We start from the raw sequence: 20,638 nt of genomic DNA, 5'->3' as shown, positions 1-20,638 counted from the left end.
CTACTTGCAAGTAATACTGGTCTCTCTCCTTCTCTCTCGCTCTTTCTCTCTCTCTCTCTCTGTAAGAAGACCATGTAAGACGGCTACATGAAAGGTCGAACTTCATGTCCAGTGAGAGAAAGTGAATGGATGGGTGGAGGAAGTTAACTCTCAAAATAATATACAAATTAGAATTTACATTAATATGTGATATGGGTGTAGTTTTTCTCTGCGTTGTAATAAAGAATATGGTTTCTTCTTTGCGGTATAAAATTGACATGAATTAGTAATTTGAAGAAAGAAAAAAAGCCGAAGAAACAAACAACCCACACAAAACACATATTCACCCTCCCCCCCCCCCAAAAAAAATGCAAATAAAAACAACACGCTCCCCCACTCACTATGTGAACATATTTCGTCTTTGTGTCATTGGAAATTTCAGTGTAGCGGTTTCTTGATGCATTAGGCTGATGATATCCACGTCTCCTCTCTCTTTCGCTCCCTTACTAGATAGACTAAATAATGCTACGTGCAACTACTACTGGTCCCTCTCTCTCTCTCTCTCCCCCTCTCTCTCTCTCTCTCTCTCTCTCTACGTAAGAAGACCATGTAAGACGGCTACATGAAAGGTTGAACTTCATGTCCAGAGAGACAGAGAAAGTGAATGGAATGGGTGGGTGGAGGAAGTTAGCTCTAAAAAATATACATATCAGAATTTAGATCAATATGTGATATGGGTCTAGTCTTTCTCTGCGTTGTAATACAGAATATGGTTGTTTCTTTGCGGCATAAAATTGACATGAAGTAGTAATTTTGAAGAAGAAAAAAAACCCACACAAAACACCTATCCCCTCCCAAAAAAAAAACAAAAAAAAACCAAACAATATGCATCCCCCCCACCACTAAGTGAACATATTTCGTCCTTGTGTCAGTGGAAATTTCACTGTAGTGGTTTCTTTATGCATAAGCTAACATCCTCGATTTCAGTTGTTTATATACTTTAAATTTCGTACGATATTTTCTGTATAGCAAAGATAGTTTTAACTGTTTGTTTAAAACTGGTAGATAAGCTCCCCATCTCCTCACCCCCTAAAAAAACGTAGGCATTGATTCATCTGATTCCTTAGCCAATGGTCAAACTTGCAAATTTATGAACGAGTGACCTTTATCACCATGTACAACCGTATTACTTAAACTTACATAGTCACATCCCAGAAAAACTATTTGGCAAAAGCCTTTCGTCCTTATTATCAACGGGTTCTCTATACTACCTATTGTACATGGTGAACATACAGAATGTTCTACAGCTTTCGCGATTGGCTCAGACGTCTAGAGAAGGTAGGCCATTTCAGTGATATATGTCTATTTTTAGACGCAGTTTGTTATAAACAAATCCACATGTATATCGCATATATATACTCCACGCGCTTCAAGAAAGTTATAGAAGATTCGCGAATTTAATTAGTTTGTAATATATAAACGGGCCGACTCTCCACTCGACTATGCATACAAGATTCAAAAGTGAGCACAAAGAAAAGGGTTACGAGTCAGAGAAGTGACAATCTTCCTAAGCGAATTTCAGTGCGAATATAAATAGGGTAGATACCTTTGCACTTCACGCATAATAGTAAAAGACTGAAATAATGACTGGAAAAGCACCAGCTATCGGTATTGACTTGGGCACAACTTATTCTTGTGTCGGAGTTTTTCAGAATGGAAAAGTAGAGATTATTGCAAATGACCAGGGAAACAGAACGACACCGAGTTATGTCGCTTTTACAGACACGGAGAGAATGATCGGCGATGCTGCTAAAAATCAGGCGGCTCTCAACCCTGAGAACACCGTATTCGATGCAAAGCGACTTATCGGTCGACGATTTGACGACCCGAGCGTTCAAAATGATATTAAACATTGGCCATTCAAAGTTGTTAATGTGGAATCCAAGCCAAAGATACAGGTGGAATACAAGGGAGAGACCAAAGTTCTTGCTCCTGAAGAGATCAGCTCTATGGTTTTGACGAAAATGAAGGAGACGGCAGAAGCTTATCTTGGTAAGAAGGTCAAGGATGCTGTAATTACAGTGCCAGCCTATTTCAATGACGCACAGAGACGGGCCACTAATGACGCTGGAGTTATCGCCGGTTTGAATGTCCTGAGAATCATCAACGAGCCCACAGCCGCCGCCCTGGCATATGGACTTGACAAGAACCTTAAGGGAGAGATGAATGTGCTTGTGTTTGACTTAGGGGGTGGAACATTCGACGTATCTATTCTGACAATTGACGAGGGCTCCCTGTTTGAGGTAAGGTCCACAGCTGGAGACACACATCTAGGTGGTGAGGACTTTGATAACAGAATGGTTAACTTCTTTGCAGAGGAATTCAAGAGAAAACATAAAAAGGACATCTCCAAGAATGCGCGTGCCCTACGGCGTCTACGCACAGCATGTGAACGTGCAAAGAGGACTCTGTCCAGCAGTACCGAGGCCAGTGTAGAGATTGACTCTTTGCACGATGGCATCGACTTCTACAGCAAAATTACAAGGGCTAGATTTGAGGAGCTGTGCATTGACCTGTTCCGAAGTACACTTGAACCCGTAGAGAAAGCTTTGAGGGACGCTAAGATGGACAAATCTATGATCCATGAGGTTGTGCTTGTTGGTGGTTCCACCCGTATTCCTAAAGTGCAGAAACTGTTGCAAGAGTTTATGAACGGCAAGGAGTTGAATAAGTCCATTAATCCTGACGAGGCTGTAGCTTACGGTGCTGCAGTTCAAGCTGCTGTCCTGACTGGTGTTCAGAACGAGTCCATCAAAGACTTGCTTCTAGTGGACGTCGCTCCGCTTTCGCTTGGTATCGAAACGGCTGGTGGCGTAATGACAAAGCTCATCGAGCGCAACACAAGAATCCCAACCAAAACATCGCAGGTCTTCACAACTTACTCCGACAACCAACCGGCTGTATCCATTCAAGTATTCGAGGGGGAGAGGGCCATGACAAGGGACAATAACTTGCTCGGTCGTTTTGAATTGACTGGAATTCCACCAGCACCCCGTGGTGTGCCCCAGATTGAAGTAACGTTTGACATCGACGCTAACGGAATCCTTAACGTTTCCGCCGTAGATAAGAGCAGTGGCAAATCCAACAAAATTACAATCACAAATGACAGAGGTCGGCTTAGTAAAGAGGATATTGACAGAATGGTGGCCGACGCCGACAAATACAAAGCGGAAGACGATAAACAGAGAGAACGCGTGTCAGCTAGAAATGCTCTGGAAAACTACATTTTCAGCGTGAAACAGGCGGTATCAGACACTGGAGACAGATTATCAGTAGACGACAAAAAGAAAGTGTCGGATACTTGTGACCAGGCACTCAAATGGTTAGACAACAATTCTCTGGCAGAAAAAGAAGAGTTTGATCAAAAGTTACAAGATGTTCAGAAGACGTGTTCCCCCATCATGGTAAAATTACATGGCAGTCAACCCCAATATGGCGCCCATACTAGCCAACAGGGATCTCAGGGCAGGCAGGGACCCACAGTTGAGGAGATGGATTAAACTAAGATGAAAGGTCTAAATCTAACGAGTTATGACTGTGATAAAGTTTGAAAAAATTGCTAAAGTATTTTATATTTAATATGATTGTACTGGACGTAAAACAAAATGGAAGTACAGACTTCTGTTTTTTTATATATATAGAACTGATTCGTTATCAAATATCGAATTCTCAGGTATTGTGGTGTACAAGTTTACAATTAATCTCTGTGGTCATTGCAAGCGGCCAGTTACCATTATGTCATTGGCCAGTATAATTAAAGTAACATGTCCTATACATTCGTGCATATAATTTCATGATTTTATGTGCATTACTGTTATATTTTATATATTTTAACGAATGTTAAGATCTTTACGTTTCATATATTTACTTGTTGTACCTCGTGTTTCATTTACTCGAACGTTTTGTATAGTGTATTATTTTTAGATTTTCCCCAACTACTTTTAGTTGGCACCACATACTTATACATTCATGTTAGACACATTCTGTGTTAATGTTCGCCTAATGTTTAATAAAAGCTTTTAAATTTTTCTTTGCTATTTTCGACTGGAGGTTTAACTTTTTTCCTATTTCGGCATATAATCACACTTAAATATGCACACATCACCACATGCAGCCGACATTTCTGAAATCTCTCTATCTCTCTCTCTGATGCCACTCGTCTGTGGCATCATGCCCCAGTGCTAGATATCCCTATAAACTCCCACACTGCAGGCATCGTAGCGATATGACTACAATTGTTAAAGTATACATCTCCCTCTCTCTCTCTTTCTCACTTTCTCTCTCTCGTGTCAACACAAAAGCACACTCGTTTTTCATTGATTACCTCCAAAGACAAGGAAGTGGCCAACACACGACGAAGCGGTGAGGGGTGGAGAGCGCGGTTGAGTACAGGGTGAGTCAAGTTTGGACAAACGGTTTTATATATATATATATATATATATATATATATATATATATATATATATATATATATATATATATATATATATATATATAATTAGCGAAGTACCAAAATGTAATGTTTAATTGTCTGTTTCGTGACAGAATATACTCTTTCGGTGTCATGAAAATGTGTCGATTTGTTTTCCAGTAGGTCTTGAAATTATACCGCCTATCCCACACCTCCACCGTGCGTATCAACTGTTCCATAAACAACAGGAACGATACAATCTTTCACAAATGCTCAACTGAATGATACACCTTAACAACAAAGTATGTATCGCTTCTTTAAACATTTATGATTACAAACCGATACAGACCTATTTTTATCTTCATGAACTCCAGTCATTGAACATTTATGATTTCACACCAATACAAATCTGTTTTTATCTTGAAGAACTCCAGTCTTGAAACATGTATGATTCCACACCGATACTGATGGTGTTACCTTCAAGAACTCGGTATTGGAGTAAAATTGATTTGCAAAATTTGCACAACGTACGAATCACGATATTAACGTGATCTCTATAAAATTAGCACACTGCACTAAGTGATATCAGAAAGGACACTGCTAACACTTGATGATGTACGATGCGAGAAAGTTAGTACCTAAAAGAAATCTATTCAGTGCCACAGCCTAATCTCACTCAGTGCTGCCTTTTGTCGCTAATAGTTACGTTTAAGTACTAACTTTTTCATAATTAAAATCAGGGACGCGGACAAGTCGAGAGGAAAGAGAAAACAAAACCCCCTAGCCAATTAAGATATTTATGCACATTTTAAAAATATTACCACTGTTAAATCTGTTCTCACACAAAGATTTGCGAAATTATTATCCATCTCTTTCGCTATGTTGGATTTTTTAGCCAGTTAATAAAATAACATTTTGCTCAATACAAAAATTGAGCGAAATTTGTTATCTTTGTAATTAGTGTTGGTAATTCAGTAATTTACTAATTGGTTTTGAGTGCCCCACATGTACTATACTCTGCCAGCTAAATCCAATGAACGGGCAAATTCAACGTGTGGGGTCTCATGAATGTTTCATTTGTGGTATGTCGAATACTTTAGACAGAAAACTACAAACTACAGCGAGGTTAATATCAAAATAATTTTAAGCATCGCTGCATATTTGATTGGACGGTTATGATAAATACTTTCTTTTCCTATTGACAGATCTACACGGGTGGAAAATTGTCAGACAGACGAATAGATAGATCTGCCGATAGACATGTTTGAAGACAAATAAAGGCAGACCGACAGAAAGATGGATACATACACGAAAACATAGATGCATGCTGCGTGTTCGCTGTTCTCTAATAAATCTCAGGTGTTGTCGGAATAAGGTCTTGCAGGGCACTATCATTGAAAGTATTATGCCCCACCCCAACCACTCCTACAATATATGAAGGTCACAAAAACATAAAAGACAAGAACAAACAAACAAAAAAAAAAGAACAAACCAACGAGAAAAGAAAGAAAAAACGATAAAAGCTAATAAGGTTAGACAATACCAGTGTTGTCGTCATTCCAAATCAACATACCCTAACATGCAGATCGAAATGGCCATATATAATTCATTCCATTTTATAGTCAACAATTAATTTGATTTTTTTCTGGTGCCCCTGTTGGGTTGATGCCCATAAGCACGTGCTTAGCGTGCTTAATGTATCGTCCGGCACTGATCCCAGGAACATTAGAGGACAGTATTCGACTACTGTTTATAACCACCTATGACTGTTTAGAACTTGCTGCAAAGCATGTAGACCGATAAATAGAGTAGAAGATTGTCGGTAAGACAGGCAGAAAGGAAGGAAAACAAATAAAGATTAAAGAAAGATACATGCTAGTTCCTTGACAAGATGTTTGCCAATTCTCTCCTTGTCAGATTAATAGATATATACTGGGGAAAGAAAGACAGAAAGTAAGAACAGAGGTCAGATAACCAGACATAGGAATAAAAATTGGTTAGAGGAATGGTATACACATTGATAATTAGAAAAATGACACAGGAATTTAAATATCTGTACATCTGAGCCTATTGCAGTAATTCCTGGGGAATTAATCAAATATGATACCTGTCTTGCAGAAGATTACTTTGGCAACAGATTTCCAATGGTTCACGAATTTCCATCTAGTGGTTTACGAGGCGTGGTAACAAGCAGGCGGATGGAGGGACAGACGGGGAGATATTGAGAGAGTGTCACAATATCACCGTTAAAAACCCAGATGAAAATAAAATAAATAAATAAATAAATAAATAAAAAGGTGGAGTACAACTTGCTGGTCTAGTCTGATATGTGTTGACAGTTGGTTCACCTATTGCGCATGCTATTTCTCAGACAAGTGAGGAAAATAACTTGTCTGAGACTTATCTACAACCCCCCCCCCCAGCCTTTCACCACATGGAGGAAGGGAGAAGAAAGCATTCCAAAGTGAAGGCACAATCTACACCCAAAGAATTATCATTCACCCAAGCTGAGTGTGTCAAGATTTATTGGTGTAGACGTGTTCAAGAAAATTACAATAGTACAGACGGATGGGTGCACTGTAATGAAACGCTTGTTTTGAAAGCAAGGGGATAACTAGAAAACTCGTTCACTGGCCTTTATTGTGAAGGTTTTTTCTTTCTTATTGTCTGCCACTCTTTCTGGTGTTTGTTCTGCGAGGAAAGAATGATTAATTAATATATAGGAGTTGTTGTGATGAAAAAGTAAAGAAAAGAACAGGAATATAATGACGGAAGAAAAGACCAAAACGTCCACATCAGAAGATTTCTCTACATTTCGATGGAAGACGGAGAAAAGCATTTATAAAATTGTGTGCATGTAATGTATTATGTGTGTATGTAAGCCTGTATGTGTGTTATTTTTGGGTGAGGTGCAGTCCACATTATAAAGTACAGTTCCCTCTTCAAATGGGGCATGATGAGGCTGACTGTTACTCACTGCCTATGTGTGCCGATATGTCCCATACTAATAGGAATAAAAAACATAATCAGTTCGTTATATATATATATATATATATATATATATATATATATATATATATATATATATATATATATATATATATATATATATGTATGTAAACAACCCACCACGCTCCCCCAACACCGATATAAATTATTTGTGCATAAATAGTAAAATATTAACAGCCTTAGTCCGTTTCAGCACAAACTAAAAATTCTGGTATAGATTTACTTCATGGGTCCATGAATCACTATAAATGCTTCAGTTGACAATTAATTGTTTTATTTGTAATCTTTTCGTATAAGGTCCTTGTCGGCAATAACAATCCAACTTAAATGCCCTCCCCCCTCCCCCCTCGCTGTTTAGCCCCCTAACTAAATAGTCTAAATAATACTACGTGCAAGTAATACTGGTCTCTCTCTTTCTCTCTCTCTCTCTTTCTCTCTCTCTCTCTGTAAGAAGACCATGTAAGACGGCTACATGAAAGGTCGAACTTCATGTCCAGTGAGAGAAAGTGAATGGATGGGTGGAGGAAGTTAACTCTCAAAATAATATACAAATTAGAATTTACATTAATATGTGATATGGGTGTAGTTTTTCTCTGCGTTGTAATAAAGAATATGGTTTCTTCTTTGCGGTATAAAATTGACATGAATTAGTAATTTGAAGAAAGAAAAAAAGCCGAAGAAACAAACAACCCACACAAAACACATATCCCCCCCCCCAAAAAAAAATGCAAATAAAAACAACACGCTCCCCCACTCACTATGTGAACATATTTCGTCTTTGTGTCATTGGAAATTTCAGTGTAGCGGTTTCTTGATGCATTAGGCTGATGATATCCACGTCTCCTCTCCCTTTCGCTCCCTTACTAGATAGACTAAATAATGCTACGTGCAACTGCTACTGGTCCCTCTCTCTCTCTCTCTCTCCCCCTCTCTCTCTCTCTCTCTCTCTCTCTCTCTCTCTCTCTCTCTCTCTCTACGTAAGAAGACCATGTAAGACGGCTACATGAAAGGTTGAACTTCATGTCCAGAGAGACAGAGAAAGTGAATGGAATGGGTGGGTGGAGGAAGTTAGCTCTAAAAAATATACATATCAGAATTTAGATCAATATGTGATATGGGTCTAGTCTTTCTCTGCGTTGTAATACAGAATATGGTTGTTTCTTTGCGGCATAAAATTGACATGAAGTAGTAATTTTGAAGAAGAAAAAAAACCCACACAAAACACCTATCCCCCCCCCAAAAAAAACAAAAAAAAACCCCAAACAATATGCATCCCCCCCACCACTAAGTGAACATATTTCGTCCTTGTGTCAGTGGAAATTTCACTGTAGTGGTTTCTTTATGCATTAGCTAACATCCTCGATTTCAGTTGTTTATATACTTTAAATTTCGTACGATATTTTCTGTATAGCAAAGATAGTTTTAACTGTTTGTTTAAAACTGGTAGATAAGCTCCCCATCTCCTCACCCCCTAAAAAAACGTAGGCATTGATTCATCTGATTCCTTAGCCAATGGTCAAACTTGCAAATTTATGAACGAGTGACCTTTATCACCATGTACAACCGTATTACTTAAACTTACATAGTCACATCCCAGAAAAACTATTTGGCGAAAGCCTTTCGTCCTTATTATCAACGGGTTCTCTATACTACCTATTGTACATGGTGAACATACAGAATGTTCTACAGCTTTCGCGATTGGCTCAGACGTCTAGAGAAGGTAGGCCATTTCATTGATGTATGTCTATTTTTAGACGCAGTTTGTTATAAACAAATCCACATGTGTATCGGCATATATATACTCCACGCGCTTCAAGAAAGTTATAGAAGATTCGCGAATTTAATTAGTTTGTAATATATAAACGGGCCGACTCTCCACTCGACTATGCACACAAGATTCAAAAGTGAGCACAAAGAAAAGGGTTACAAGTCAGAGCAGTGACAATCTTCCTAAGCGAATTTCAGTGCGAATATAAATAGGGTAGATACCTTTGCACTTCACGCATAATAGTAAAAGACTGAAATAATGACTGGAAAAGCACCAGCTATCGGTATTGACTTGGGCACAACTTATTCTTGTGTCGGAGTTTTTCAGAATGGAAAAGTAGAGATTATTGCAAATGACCAGGGAAACAGAACGACACCGAGTTATGTCGCTTTTACAGACACGGAGAGAATGATCGGCGATGCTGCTAAAAATCAGGCGGCTCTCAACCCTGAGAACACCGTATTCGATGCAAAGCGACTTATCGGTCGACGATTTGACGACCCGAGCGTTCAAAATGATATTAAACATTGGCCATTCAAAGTTGTTAATGTGGAATCCAAGCCAAAGATACAGGTGGAATACAAGGGAGAGACCAAAGTTCTTGCTCCTGAAGAGATCAGCTCTATGGTTTTGACGAAAATGAAGGAGACGGCAGAAGCTTATCTTGGTAAGAAGGTCAAGGATGCTGTAATTACAGTGCCAGCCTATTTCAATGACGCACAGAGACGGGCCACTAATGACGCTGGAGTTATCGCCGGTTTGAATGTCCTGAGAATCATCAACGAGCCCACAGCCGCCGCCCTGGCATATGGACTTGACAAGAACCTTAAGGGAGAGATGAATGTGCTTGTGTTTGACTTAGGGGGTGGAACATTCGACGTATCTATTCTGACAATTGACGAGGGCTCCCTGTTTGAGGTAAGGTCCACAGCTGGAGACACACATCTAGGTGGTGAGGACTTTGATAACAGAATGGTTAACTTCTTTGCAGAGGAATTCAAGAGAAAACATAAAAAGGACATCTCCAAGAATGCGCGTGCCCTACGGCGTCTACGCACAGCATGTGAACGTGCAAAGAGGACTCTGTCCAGCAGTACCGAGGCCAGTGTAGAGATTGACTCTTTGCACGATGGCATCGACTTCTACAGCAAAATTACAAGGGCTAGATTTGAGGAGCTGTGCATTGACCTGTTCCGAAGTACACTTGAACCCGTAGAGAAAGCTTTGAGGGACGCTAAGATGGACAAATCTATGATCCATGAGGTTGTGCTTGTTGGTGGTTCCACCCGTATTCCTAAAGTGCAGAAACTGTTGCAAGAGTTTATGAACGGCAAGGAGTTGAATAAGTCCATTAATCCTGACGAGGCTGTAGCTTACGGTGCTGCAGTTCAAGCTGCTGTCCTGACTGGTGTTCAGAACGAGTCCATCAAAGACTTGCTTCTAGTGGACGTCGCTCCGCTTTCGCTTGGTATCGAAACGGCTGGTGGCGTAATGACAAAGCTCATCGAGCGCAACACAAGAATCCCAACCAAAACATCGCAGGTCTTCACAACTTACTCCGACAACCAACCGGCTGTATCCATTCAAGTATTCGAGGGGGAGAGGGCCATGACAAGGGACAATAACTTGCTCGGTCGTTTTGAATTGACTGGAATTCCACCAGCACCCCGTGGTGTGCCCCAGATTGAAGTAACGTTTGACATCGACGCTAACGGAATCCTTAACGTTTCCGCCGTAGATAAGAGCAGTGGCAAATCCAACAAAATTACAATCACAAATGACAGAGGTCGGCTTAGTAAAGAGGATATTGACAGAATGGTGGCCGACGCCGACAAATACAAAGCGGAAGACGATAAACAGAGAGAACGCGTGTCAGCTAGAAATGCTCTGGAAAACTACATTTTCAGCGTGAAACAGGCGGTATCAGACACTGGAGACAGATTATCAGTAGACGACAAAAAGAAAGTGTCGGATACTTGTGACCAGGCACTCAAATGGTTAGACAACAATTCTCTGGCAGAAAAAGAAGAGTTTGATCAAAAGTTACAAGATGTTCAGAAGACGTGTTCCCCCATCATGGTAAAATTACATGGCAGTCAACCCCAATATGGCGCCCATACTAGCCAACAGGGATCTCAGGGCAGGCAGGGACCCACAGTTGAGGAGATGGATTAAACTAAGATGAAAGGTCTAAATCTAACGAGTTATGACTGTGATAAAGTTTGAAAAAATTGCTAAAGTATTTTATATTTAATATGATTGTACTGGACGTAAAACAAAATGGAAGTACAGACTTCTGTTTTTTTATATATATAGAACTGATTCGTTATCAAATATCGAATTCTCAGGTATTGTGGTGTACAAGTTTACAATTAATCTCTGTGGTCATTGCAAGCGGCCAGTTACCATTATGTCATTGGCCAGTATAATTAAAGTAACATGTCCTATACATTCGTGCATATAATTTCATGATTTTATGTGCATTACTGTTATATTTTATATATTTTAACGAATGTTAAGATCTTTACGTTTCATATATTTACTTGTTGTACCTCGTGTTTCATTTACTCGAACGTTTTGTATAGTGTATTATTTTTAGATTTTCCCCAACTACTTTTAGTTGGCACCACATACTTATACATTCATGTTAGACACATTCTGTGTTAATGTTCGCCTAATGTTTAATAAAAGCTTTTAAATTTTTCTTTGCTATTTTCGACTGGAGGTTTAACTTTTTTCCTATTTCGGCATATAATCACACTTAAATATGCACACATCACCACATGCAGCCGACATTTCTGAAATCTCTCTATCTCTCTCTCTGATGCCACTCGTCTGTGGCATCATGCCCCAGTGCTAGATATCCCTATAAACTCCCACACTGCAGGCATCGTAGCGATATGACTACAATTGTTAAAGTATACATCTCCCTCTCTCTCTCTTTCTCACTTTCTCTCTCTCGTGTCAACACAAAAGCACACTCGTTTTTCATTGATTACCTCCAAAGACAAGGAAGTGGCCAACACACGACGAAGCGGTGAGGGGTGGAGAGCGCGGTTGAGTACAGGGTGAGTCAAGTTTGGACAAACGGTTTTATATATATATATATATATATATATATATATATATATATATATATATATATATATATATATATATATATATATATATATATATATATATATAATTAGCGAAGTACCAAAATGTAATGTTTAATTGTCTGTTTCGTGACAGAATATACTCTTTCGGTGTCATGAAAATGTGTCGATTTGTTTTCCAGTAGGTCTTGAAATTATACCGCCTATCCCACACCTCCACCGTGCGTATCAACTGTTCCATAAACAACAGGAACGATACAATCTTTCACAAATGCTCAACTGAATGATACACCTTAACAACAAAGTATGTATCGCTTCTTTAAACATTTATGATTACAAACCGATACAGACCTATTTTTATCTTCATGAACTCCAGTCATTGAACATTTATGATTTCACACCAATACAAATCTGTTTTTATCTTGAAGAACTCCAGTCTTGAAACATGTATGATTCCACACCGATACTGATGGTGTTACCTTCAAGAACTCGGTATTGGAGTAAAATTGATTTGCAAAATTTGCACAACGTACGAATCACGATATTAACGTGATCTCTATAAAATTAGCACACTGCACTAAGTGATATCAGAAAGGACACTGCTAACACTTGATGATGTACGATGCGAGAAAGTTAGTACCTAAAAGAAATCTATTCAGTGCCACAGCCTAATCTCACTCAGTGCTGCCTTTTGTCGCTAATAGTTACGTTTAAGTACTAACTTTTTCATAATTAAAATCAGGGACGCGGACAAGTCGAGAGGAAAGAGAAAACAAAACCCCCTAGCCAATTAAGATATTTATGCACATTTTAAAAATATTACCACTGTTAAATCTGTTCTCACACAAAGATTTGCGAAATTATTATCCATCTCTTTCGCTATGTTGGATTTTTTAGCCAGTTAATAAAATAACATTTTGCTCAATACAAAAATTGAGCGAAATTTGTTATCTTTGTAATTAGTGTTGGTAATTCAGTAATTTACTAATTGGTTTTGAGTGCCCCACATGTACTATACTCTGCCAGCTAAATCCAATGAACGGGCAAATTCAACGTGTGGGGTCTCATGAATGTTTCATTTGTGGTATGTCGAATACTTTAGACAGAAAACTACAAACTACAGCGAGGTTAATATCAAAATAATTTTAAGCATCGCTGCATATTTGATTGGACGGTTATGATAAATACTTTCTTTTCCTATTGACAGATCTACACGGGTGGAAAATTGTCAGACAGACGAATAGATAGATCTGCCGATAGACATGTTTGAAGACAAATAAAGGCAGACCGACAGAAAGATGGATACATACACGAAAACATAGATGCATGCTGCGTGTTCGCTGTTCTCTAATAAATCTCAGGTGTTGTCGGAATAAGGTCTTGCAGGGCACTATCATTGAAAGTATTATGCCCCACCCCAACCACTCCTACAATATATGAAGGTCACAAAAACATAAAAGACAAGAACAAACAAACAAAAAAAAAAGAACAAACCAACGAGAAAAGAAAGAAAAAACGATAAAAGCTAATAAGGTTAGACAATACCAGTGTTGTCGTCATTCCAAATCAACATACCCTAACATGCAGATCGAAATGGCCATATATAATTCATTCCATTTTATAGTCAACAATTAATTTGATTTTTTTCTGGTGCCCCTGTTGGGTTGATGCCCATAAGCACGTGCTTAGCGTGCTTAATGTATCGTCCGGCACTGATCCCAGGAACATTAGAGGACAGTATTCGACTACTGTTTATAACCACCTATGACTGTTTAGAACTTGCTGCAAAGCATGTAGACCGATAAATAGAGTAGAAGATTGTCGGTAAGACAGGCAGAAAGGAAGGAAAACAAATAAAGATTAAAGAAAGATACATGCTAGTTCCTTGACAAGATGTTTGCCAATTCTCTCCTTGTCAGATTAATAGATATATACTGGGGAAAGAAAGACAGAAAGTAAGAACAGAGGTCAGATAACCAGACATAGGAATAAAAATTGGTTAGAGGAATGGTATACACATTGATAATTAGAAAAATGACACAGGAATTTAAATATCTGTACATCTGAGCCTATTGCAGTAATTCCTGGGGAATTAATCAAATATGATACCTGTCTTGCAGAAGATTACTTTGGCAACAGATTTCCAATGGTTCACGAATTTCCATCTAGTGGTTTACGAGGCGTGGTAACAAGCAGGCGGATGGAGGGACAGACGGGGAGATATTGAGAGAGTGTCACAATATCACCGTTAAAAACCCAGATGAAAATAAAATAAATAAATAAATAAATAAATAAATAAATAAAAAGGTGGAGTACAACTTGCTGGTCTAGTCTGATATGTGTTGACAGTTGGTTCACCTATTGCGCATGCTATTTCTCAGACAAGTGAGGAAAATAACTTGTCTGAGACTTATCTACAACCCCCCCCCCCCAGCCTTTCACCACATGGAGGAAGGGAGAAGAAAGCATTCCAAAGTGAAGGCACAATCTACACCCAAAGAATTATCATTCACCCAAGCTGAGTGTGTCAAGATTTATTGGTGTAGACGTGTTCAAGAAAATTACAATAGTACAGACGGATGGGTGCACTGTAATGAAACGCTTGTTTTGAAAGCAAGGGGATAACTAGAAAACTCGTTCACTGGCCTTTATTGTGAAGGTTTTTTCTTTCTTATTGTCTGCCACTCTTTCTGGTGTTTGTTCTGCGAGGAAAGAATGATTAATTAATATATAGGAGTTGTTGTGATGAAAAAGTAAAGAAAAGAACAGGAATATAATGACGGAAGAAAAGACCAAAACGTCCACATCAGAAGATTTCTCTACATTTCGATGGAAGACGGAGAAAAGCATTTATAAAATTGTGTGCATGTAATGTATTATGTGTGTATGTAAGCCTGTATGTGTGTTATTTTTGGGTGAGGTGCAGTCCACATTATAAAGTACAGTTCCCTCTTCAAATGGGGCATGATGAGGCTGACTGTTACTCACTGCCTATGTGTGCCGATATGTCCCATACTAATAGGAATAAAAAACATAATCAGTTCGTTATATATATATATATATATATATATATATATATATATATATATATATATATATATATATATATATATATATATATATATATATATATATATATATATATATGTATGTAAACAACCCACCACGCTCCCCCAACACCGATATAAATTATTTGTGCATAAATAGTAAAATATTAACAGCCTTAGTCCGTTTCAGCACAAACTAAAAATTCTGGTATAGATTTACTTCATGGGTCCATGAATCACTATAAATGCTTCAGTTGACAATTAATTGTTTTATTTGTAATCTTTTCGTATAAGGTCCTTGTCGGCAATAACAATCCAACTTAAATGCCCTCCCCCCTCCCCCCTCGCTGTTTAGCCCCCTAACTAAATAGTCTAAATAATACTACGTGCAAGTAATACTGGTCTCTCTCTTTCTCTCTCTCTCTCTTTCTCTCTCTCTCTCTGTAAGAAGACCATGTAAGACGGCTACATGAAAGGTCGAACTTCATGTCCAGTGAGAGAAAGTGAATGGATGGGTGGAGGAAGTTAACTCTCAAAATAATATACAAATTAGAATTTACATTAATATGTGATATGGGTGTAGTTTTTCTCTGCGTTGTAATAAAGAATATGGTTTCTTCTTTGCGGTATAAAATTGACATGAATTAGTAATTTGAAGAAAGAAAAAAAGCCGAAGAAACAAACAACCCACACAAAACACATATCCCCCCCCCAAAAAAAAAATGCAAATAAAAACAACACGCTCCCCCACTCACTATGTGAACATATTTCGTCTTTGTGTCATTGGAAATTTCAGTGTAGCGGTTTCTTGATGCATTAGGCTGATGATATCCACGTCTCCTCTCCCTTTCGCTCCCTTACTAGATAGACTAAATAATGCTACGTGCAACTGCTACTGGTCCCTCTCTCTCTCTCTCTCCCCCCCCTCTCTCTCTCTCTCTCTCTCTCTCTCTCTCTCTACGTAAGAAGACCATGTAAGACGGCTACATGAAAGGTTGAACTTCATGTCCAGAGAGACAGAGAAAGTGAATGGAATGGGTGGGTGGAGGAAGTTAGCTCTAAAAAATATACATATCAGAATTTAGATCAATATGTGATATGGGTCTAGTCTTTCTCTGCGTTGTAATACAGAATATGGTTGTTTCTTTGCGGCATAAAATTGACATGAAGTAGTAATTTTGAAGAAGAAAAAAAACCCACACAAAACACCTATCCCCCCCCCAAAAAAAACAAAAAAAACCCCCAAACAATATGCATCCCCCCCACCACTAAGTGAACATATTTCGTCCTTGTGTCAGTGGAAATTTCACTGTAGTGGTTTCTTTATGCATTAGCTAACATCCTCGATTTCAGTTGTTTATATACTTTAAATTTCGTACGATATTTTCTGTATAGCAAAGATAGTTTTAACTGTTTGTTTAAAACTGGTAGATAAGCTCCCCATCTCCTCACCCCCTAAAAAAACGTAGGCATTGATTCATCTGATTCCTTAGCCAATGGTCAAACTTGCAAATTTATGAACGAGTGACCTTTATCACCATGTACAACCGTATTACTTAAACTTACATAGTCACATCCCAGAAAAACTATTTGGCGAAAGCCTTTCGTCCTTATTATCAACGGGTTCTCTATACTACCTATTGTACATGGTGAACATACAGAATGTTCTACAGCTTTCGCGATTGGCTCAGACGTCTAGAGAAGGTAGGCCATTTCATTGATGTATGTCTATTTTTAGACGCAGTTTGTTATAAACAAATCCACATGTGTATCGGCATATATATACTCCACGCGCTTCAAGAAAGTTATAGAAGATTCGCGAATTTAATTAGTTTGTAATATATAAACGGGCCGACTCTCCACTCGACTATGCACACAAGATTCAAAAGTGAGCACAAAGAAAAGGGTTACAAGTCAGAGCAGTGACAATCTTCCTAAGCGAATTTCAGTGCGAATATAAATAGGGTAGATACCTTTGCACTTCACGCATAATAGTAAAAGACTGAAATAATGACTGGAAAAGCACCAGCTATCGGTATTGACTTGGGCACAACTTATTCTTGTGTCGGAGTTTTTCAGAATGGAAAAGTAGAGATTATTGCAAATGACCAGGGAAACAGAACGACACCGAGTTATGTCGCTTTTACAGACACGGAGAGAATGATCGGCGATGCTGCTAAAAATCAGGCTGCTCTCAACCCTGAGAACACCGTATTCGATGCAAAGCGACTTATCGGTCGACGATTTGACGACCCGAGCGTTCAAAATGATATTAAACATTGGCCATTCAAAGTTGTTAATGTGGAATCCAAGCCAAAGATACAGGTGGAATACAAGGGAGAGACCAAAGTTCTTGCTCCTGAAGAGATCAGCTCTATGGTTTTGACGAAAATGAAGGAGACGGCAGAAGCTTATCTTGGTAAGAAGGTCAAGGATGCTGTAATTACAGTGCCAGCCTATTTCAATGACGCACAGAGACGGGCCACTAATGACGCTGGAGTTATCGCCGGTTTGAATGTCCTGAGAATCATCAACGAGCCCACAGCCGCCGCCCTGGCATATGGACTTGACAAGAACCTTAAGGGAGAGATGAATGTGCTTGTGTTTGACTTAGGGGGTGGAACATTCGACGTATCTATTCTGACAATTGACGAGGGCTCCCTGTTTGAGGTAAGGTCCACAGCTGGAGACACACATCTAGGTGGTGAGGACTTTGATAACAGAATGGTTAACTTCTTTGCAGAGGAATTCAAGAGAAAACATAAAAAGGACATCTCCAAGAATGCGCGTGCCCTACGGCGTCTACGCACAGCATGTGAACGTGCAAAGAGGACTCTGTCCAGCAGTACCGAGGCCAGTGTAGAGATTGACTCTTTGCACGATGGCATCGACTTCTACAGCAAAATTACAAGGGCTAGATTTGAGGAGCTGTGCATTGACCTGTTCCGAAGTACACTTGAACCCGTAGAGAAAGCTTTGAGGGACGCTAAGATGGACAAATCTATGATCCATGAGGTTGTGCTTGTTGGTGGTTCCACCCGTATTCCTAAAGTGCAGAAACTGTTGCAAGAGTTTATGAACGGCAAGGAGCTGAATAAGTCCATTAATCCTGACGAGGCTGTAGCTTACGGTGCTGCAGTTCAAGCTGCTGTCCTGACTGGTGTTCAGAACGAGTCCATCAAAGACTTGCTTCTAGTGGACGTCGCTCCGCTTTCGCTTGGTATCGAAACGGCTGGTGGCGTAATGACAAAGCTCATCGAGCGCAACACAAGAATCCCAACCAAAACATCGCAGGTCTTCACAACTTACTCCGACAACCAACCGGCTGTATCCATTCAAGTATTCGAGGGGGAGAGGGCCATGACAAGGGACAATAACTTGCTCGGTCGTTTTGAATTGACTGGAATTCCACCAGCACCCCGTGGTGTGCCCCAGATTGAAGTAACGTTTGACATCGACGCTAATGGAATCCTTAACGTTTCCGCCGTAGATAAGAGCAGTGGCAAATCCAACAAAATTACAATCACAAATGACAGAGGTCGGCTTAGTAAAGAGGATATTGACAGAATGGTGGCCGACGCCGACAAATACAAAGCGGAAGACGATAAACAGAGAGAACGCGTGTCAGCTAGAAATGCTCTGGAAAACTACATTTTCAGCGTGAAACAGGCGGTATCAGACACTGGAGACAGATTATCAGTAGACGACAAAAAGAAAGTGTCGGATACTTGTGACCAGGCACTCAAATGGTTAGACAACAATTCTCTGGCAGAAAAAGAGGAGTTTGATCAAAAGTTACAAGATGTTCAGAAGACGTGTTCCCCCATCATGGTAAAATTACATGGCAGTCAACCCCAATATGGCGCCCATACTAGCCAACAGGGATCTCAGGGCAGGCAGGGACCCACAGTTGAGGAGATGGATTAAACTAAGATGAAAGGTCTAAATCTAACGAGTTATGACTGTGATAAAGTTTGAAAACATTGCTAAAGTATTTTATATTTAATATGATTGTACTGGACGTAAAACAAAATGGAAGTACAGACTTCTGTTTTTTTATATATATAGAACTGATTCGTTATCAAATATCGAATTCTCAGGTATTGTGGTGTACAAGTTTACAATTAATCTCTGTGGTCATTGCAAGCGGCCAGTTACCATTATGTCATTGGCCAGTATAATTAAAGTAACATGTCCTATACATTCGTGCATATAATTTCATGATTTTATGTGCATTACTGTTATATTTTATATATTTTAACGAATGTTAAGATCTTTACGTTTTATATTTTTACTTGTTGTACCTCGTGTTTCATTTACTCGAACGTTTTGTATAGTGTATTATTTTTAGATTTTCCCCAACTACTTTTAGTTGGCACCACATACTTATACATTCATGTTAGACACATTCTGTGTTAATGTTCGCCTAATGTTTAATAAAAGCTTTTAAATTTTTCTTTGCTATTTTCGACTGGAGGTTTAACTTTTTTCCTATTTCGGCATATAATCACACTTAAATATGCACACATCACCACATGCAGCCGACATTTCTGAAATCTCTCTATCTCTCTCTGATGCCACTCGTCTGTGGCATCATGCCCCAGTGCTAGATATCACTATAAACTCCCACACTGCAGGCATCGTAGCGATATGACTACAATTGTTAAAGTATACATCTCCCTCTCTCTCTCTCTTTCTCTCTTTCTCTCTCTCATGTCAACACAAAAGCACACTCGTTTTTCATTGATTACCTCCAAAGACAAGGAAGTGGCCAACACACGACGAAGCGGTGAGGGGTGGAGAGAGCGGTTGAGTACAGAGTGAGTCAAGTTTGGACAAACGGTTATATATATATATATATATATATATATATATATATATATATATATATATATATATATATATATATATATATATATCTATATATAATTAGGGAAGTACCAAAATGTAATGTTTAATTGTCTGTTTCGTGACAGAATATACTCTTTCGGTGTCATGAAAATGTGTCGATTTGTTTTCCAGTAGGTCTTGAAATTATACCGCCTATCCCACACCTCCACCGTGCGTATCAACTGTTCCATAAACAACAGGAACGATACAATCTTTCACAAATGCACAACTGAATGATACACCTTAACAACAAAGTATGTATCGCTTCTTTAAACATTTATGATTACAAACCGATACAGATCTATTTTTATCTTCATGAACTCCAGTCATTGAACATTTATGATTTCACACCAATACAAATCTGTTTTTATCTTGA

At 38.9% G+C, this 20,638-nt stretch overlaps 3 protein-coding genes across 3 annotated transcripts; all 3 read left to right on the top strand.

Annotated features, from left to right (window-relative positions):
- The first annotated feature begins 1,408 nt into the window (after window positions 1-1,408).
- On the top strand, window positions 1,409-4,068 carry LOC149771067 (heat shock protein 70 B2-like). The gene has a single exon (XM_089948872.1). It carries the CDS (start codon window positions 1,623-1,625, stop codon window positions 3,537-3,539), a length of 1,917 nt encoding a protein of 638 aa, XP_089804998.1. The 5' UTR covers window positions 1,409-1,622; the 3' UTR covers window positions 3,540-4,068.
- Window positions 4,069-9,362: 5,294 nt separating this feature from the next.
- Window positions 9,363-11,931, top strand: LOC149771066 (heat shock protein 70 B2-like). Its single transcript, XM_089948875.1, has one exon. The coding sequence runs from the start codon at window positions 9,486-9,488 to the stop codon at window positions 11,400-11,402; it is 1,917 nt and encodes a 638-aa protein (XP_089805001.1). The 5' UTR covers window positions 9,363-9,485; the 3' UTR covers window positions 11,403-11,931.
- Window positions 11,932-17,254: 5,323 nt separating this feature from the next.
- Window positions 17,255-19,347, top strand: LOC149771065 (heat shock protein 70 B2-like). Its single transcript, XM_089948877.1, has one exon. The coding sequence runs from the start codon at window positions 17,383-17,385 to the stop codon at window positions 19,297-19,299; it is 1,917 nt and encodes a 638-aa protein (XP_089805003.1). The 5' UTR covers window positions 17,255-17,382; the 3' UTR covers window positions 19,300-19,347.
- Window positions 19,348-20,638: the final 1,291 nt, after the last annotated feature.

The sequence above is a fragment of the Sinohyriopsis cumingii genome, unplaced genomic scaffold (genome assembly GCF_028554795.1).
Source record: "Sinohyriopsis cumingii isolate HCF-2022 unplaced genomic scaffold, ASM2855479v2 utg002132l, whole genome shotgun sequence".
NCBI lineage: Eukaryota > Metazoa > Mollusca > Bivalvia > Unionida > Unionidae > Sinohyriopsis > Sinohyriopsis cumingii.
This window is presented reverse-complemented; position numbering and strand designations above follow the sequence as displayed.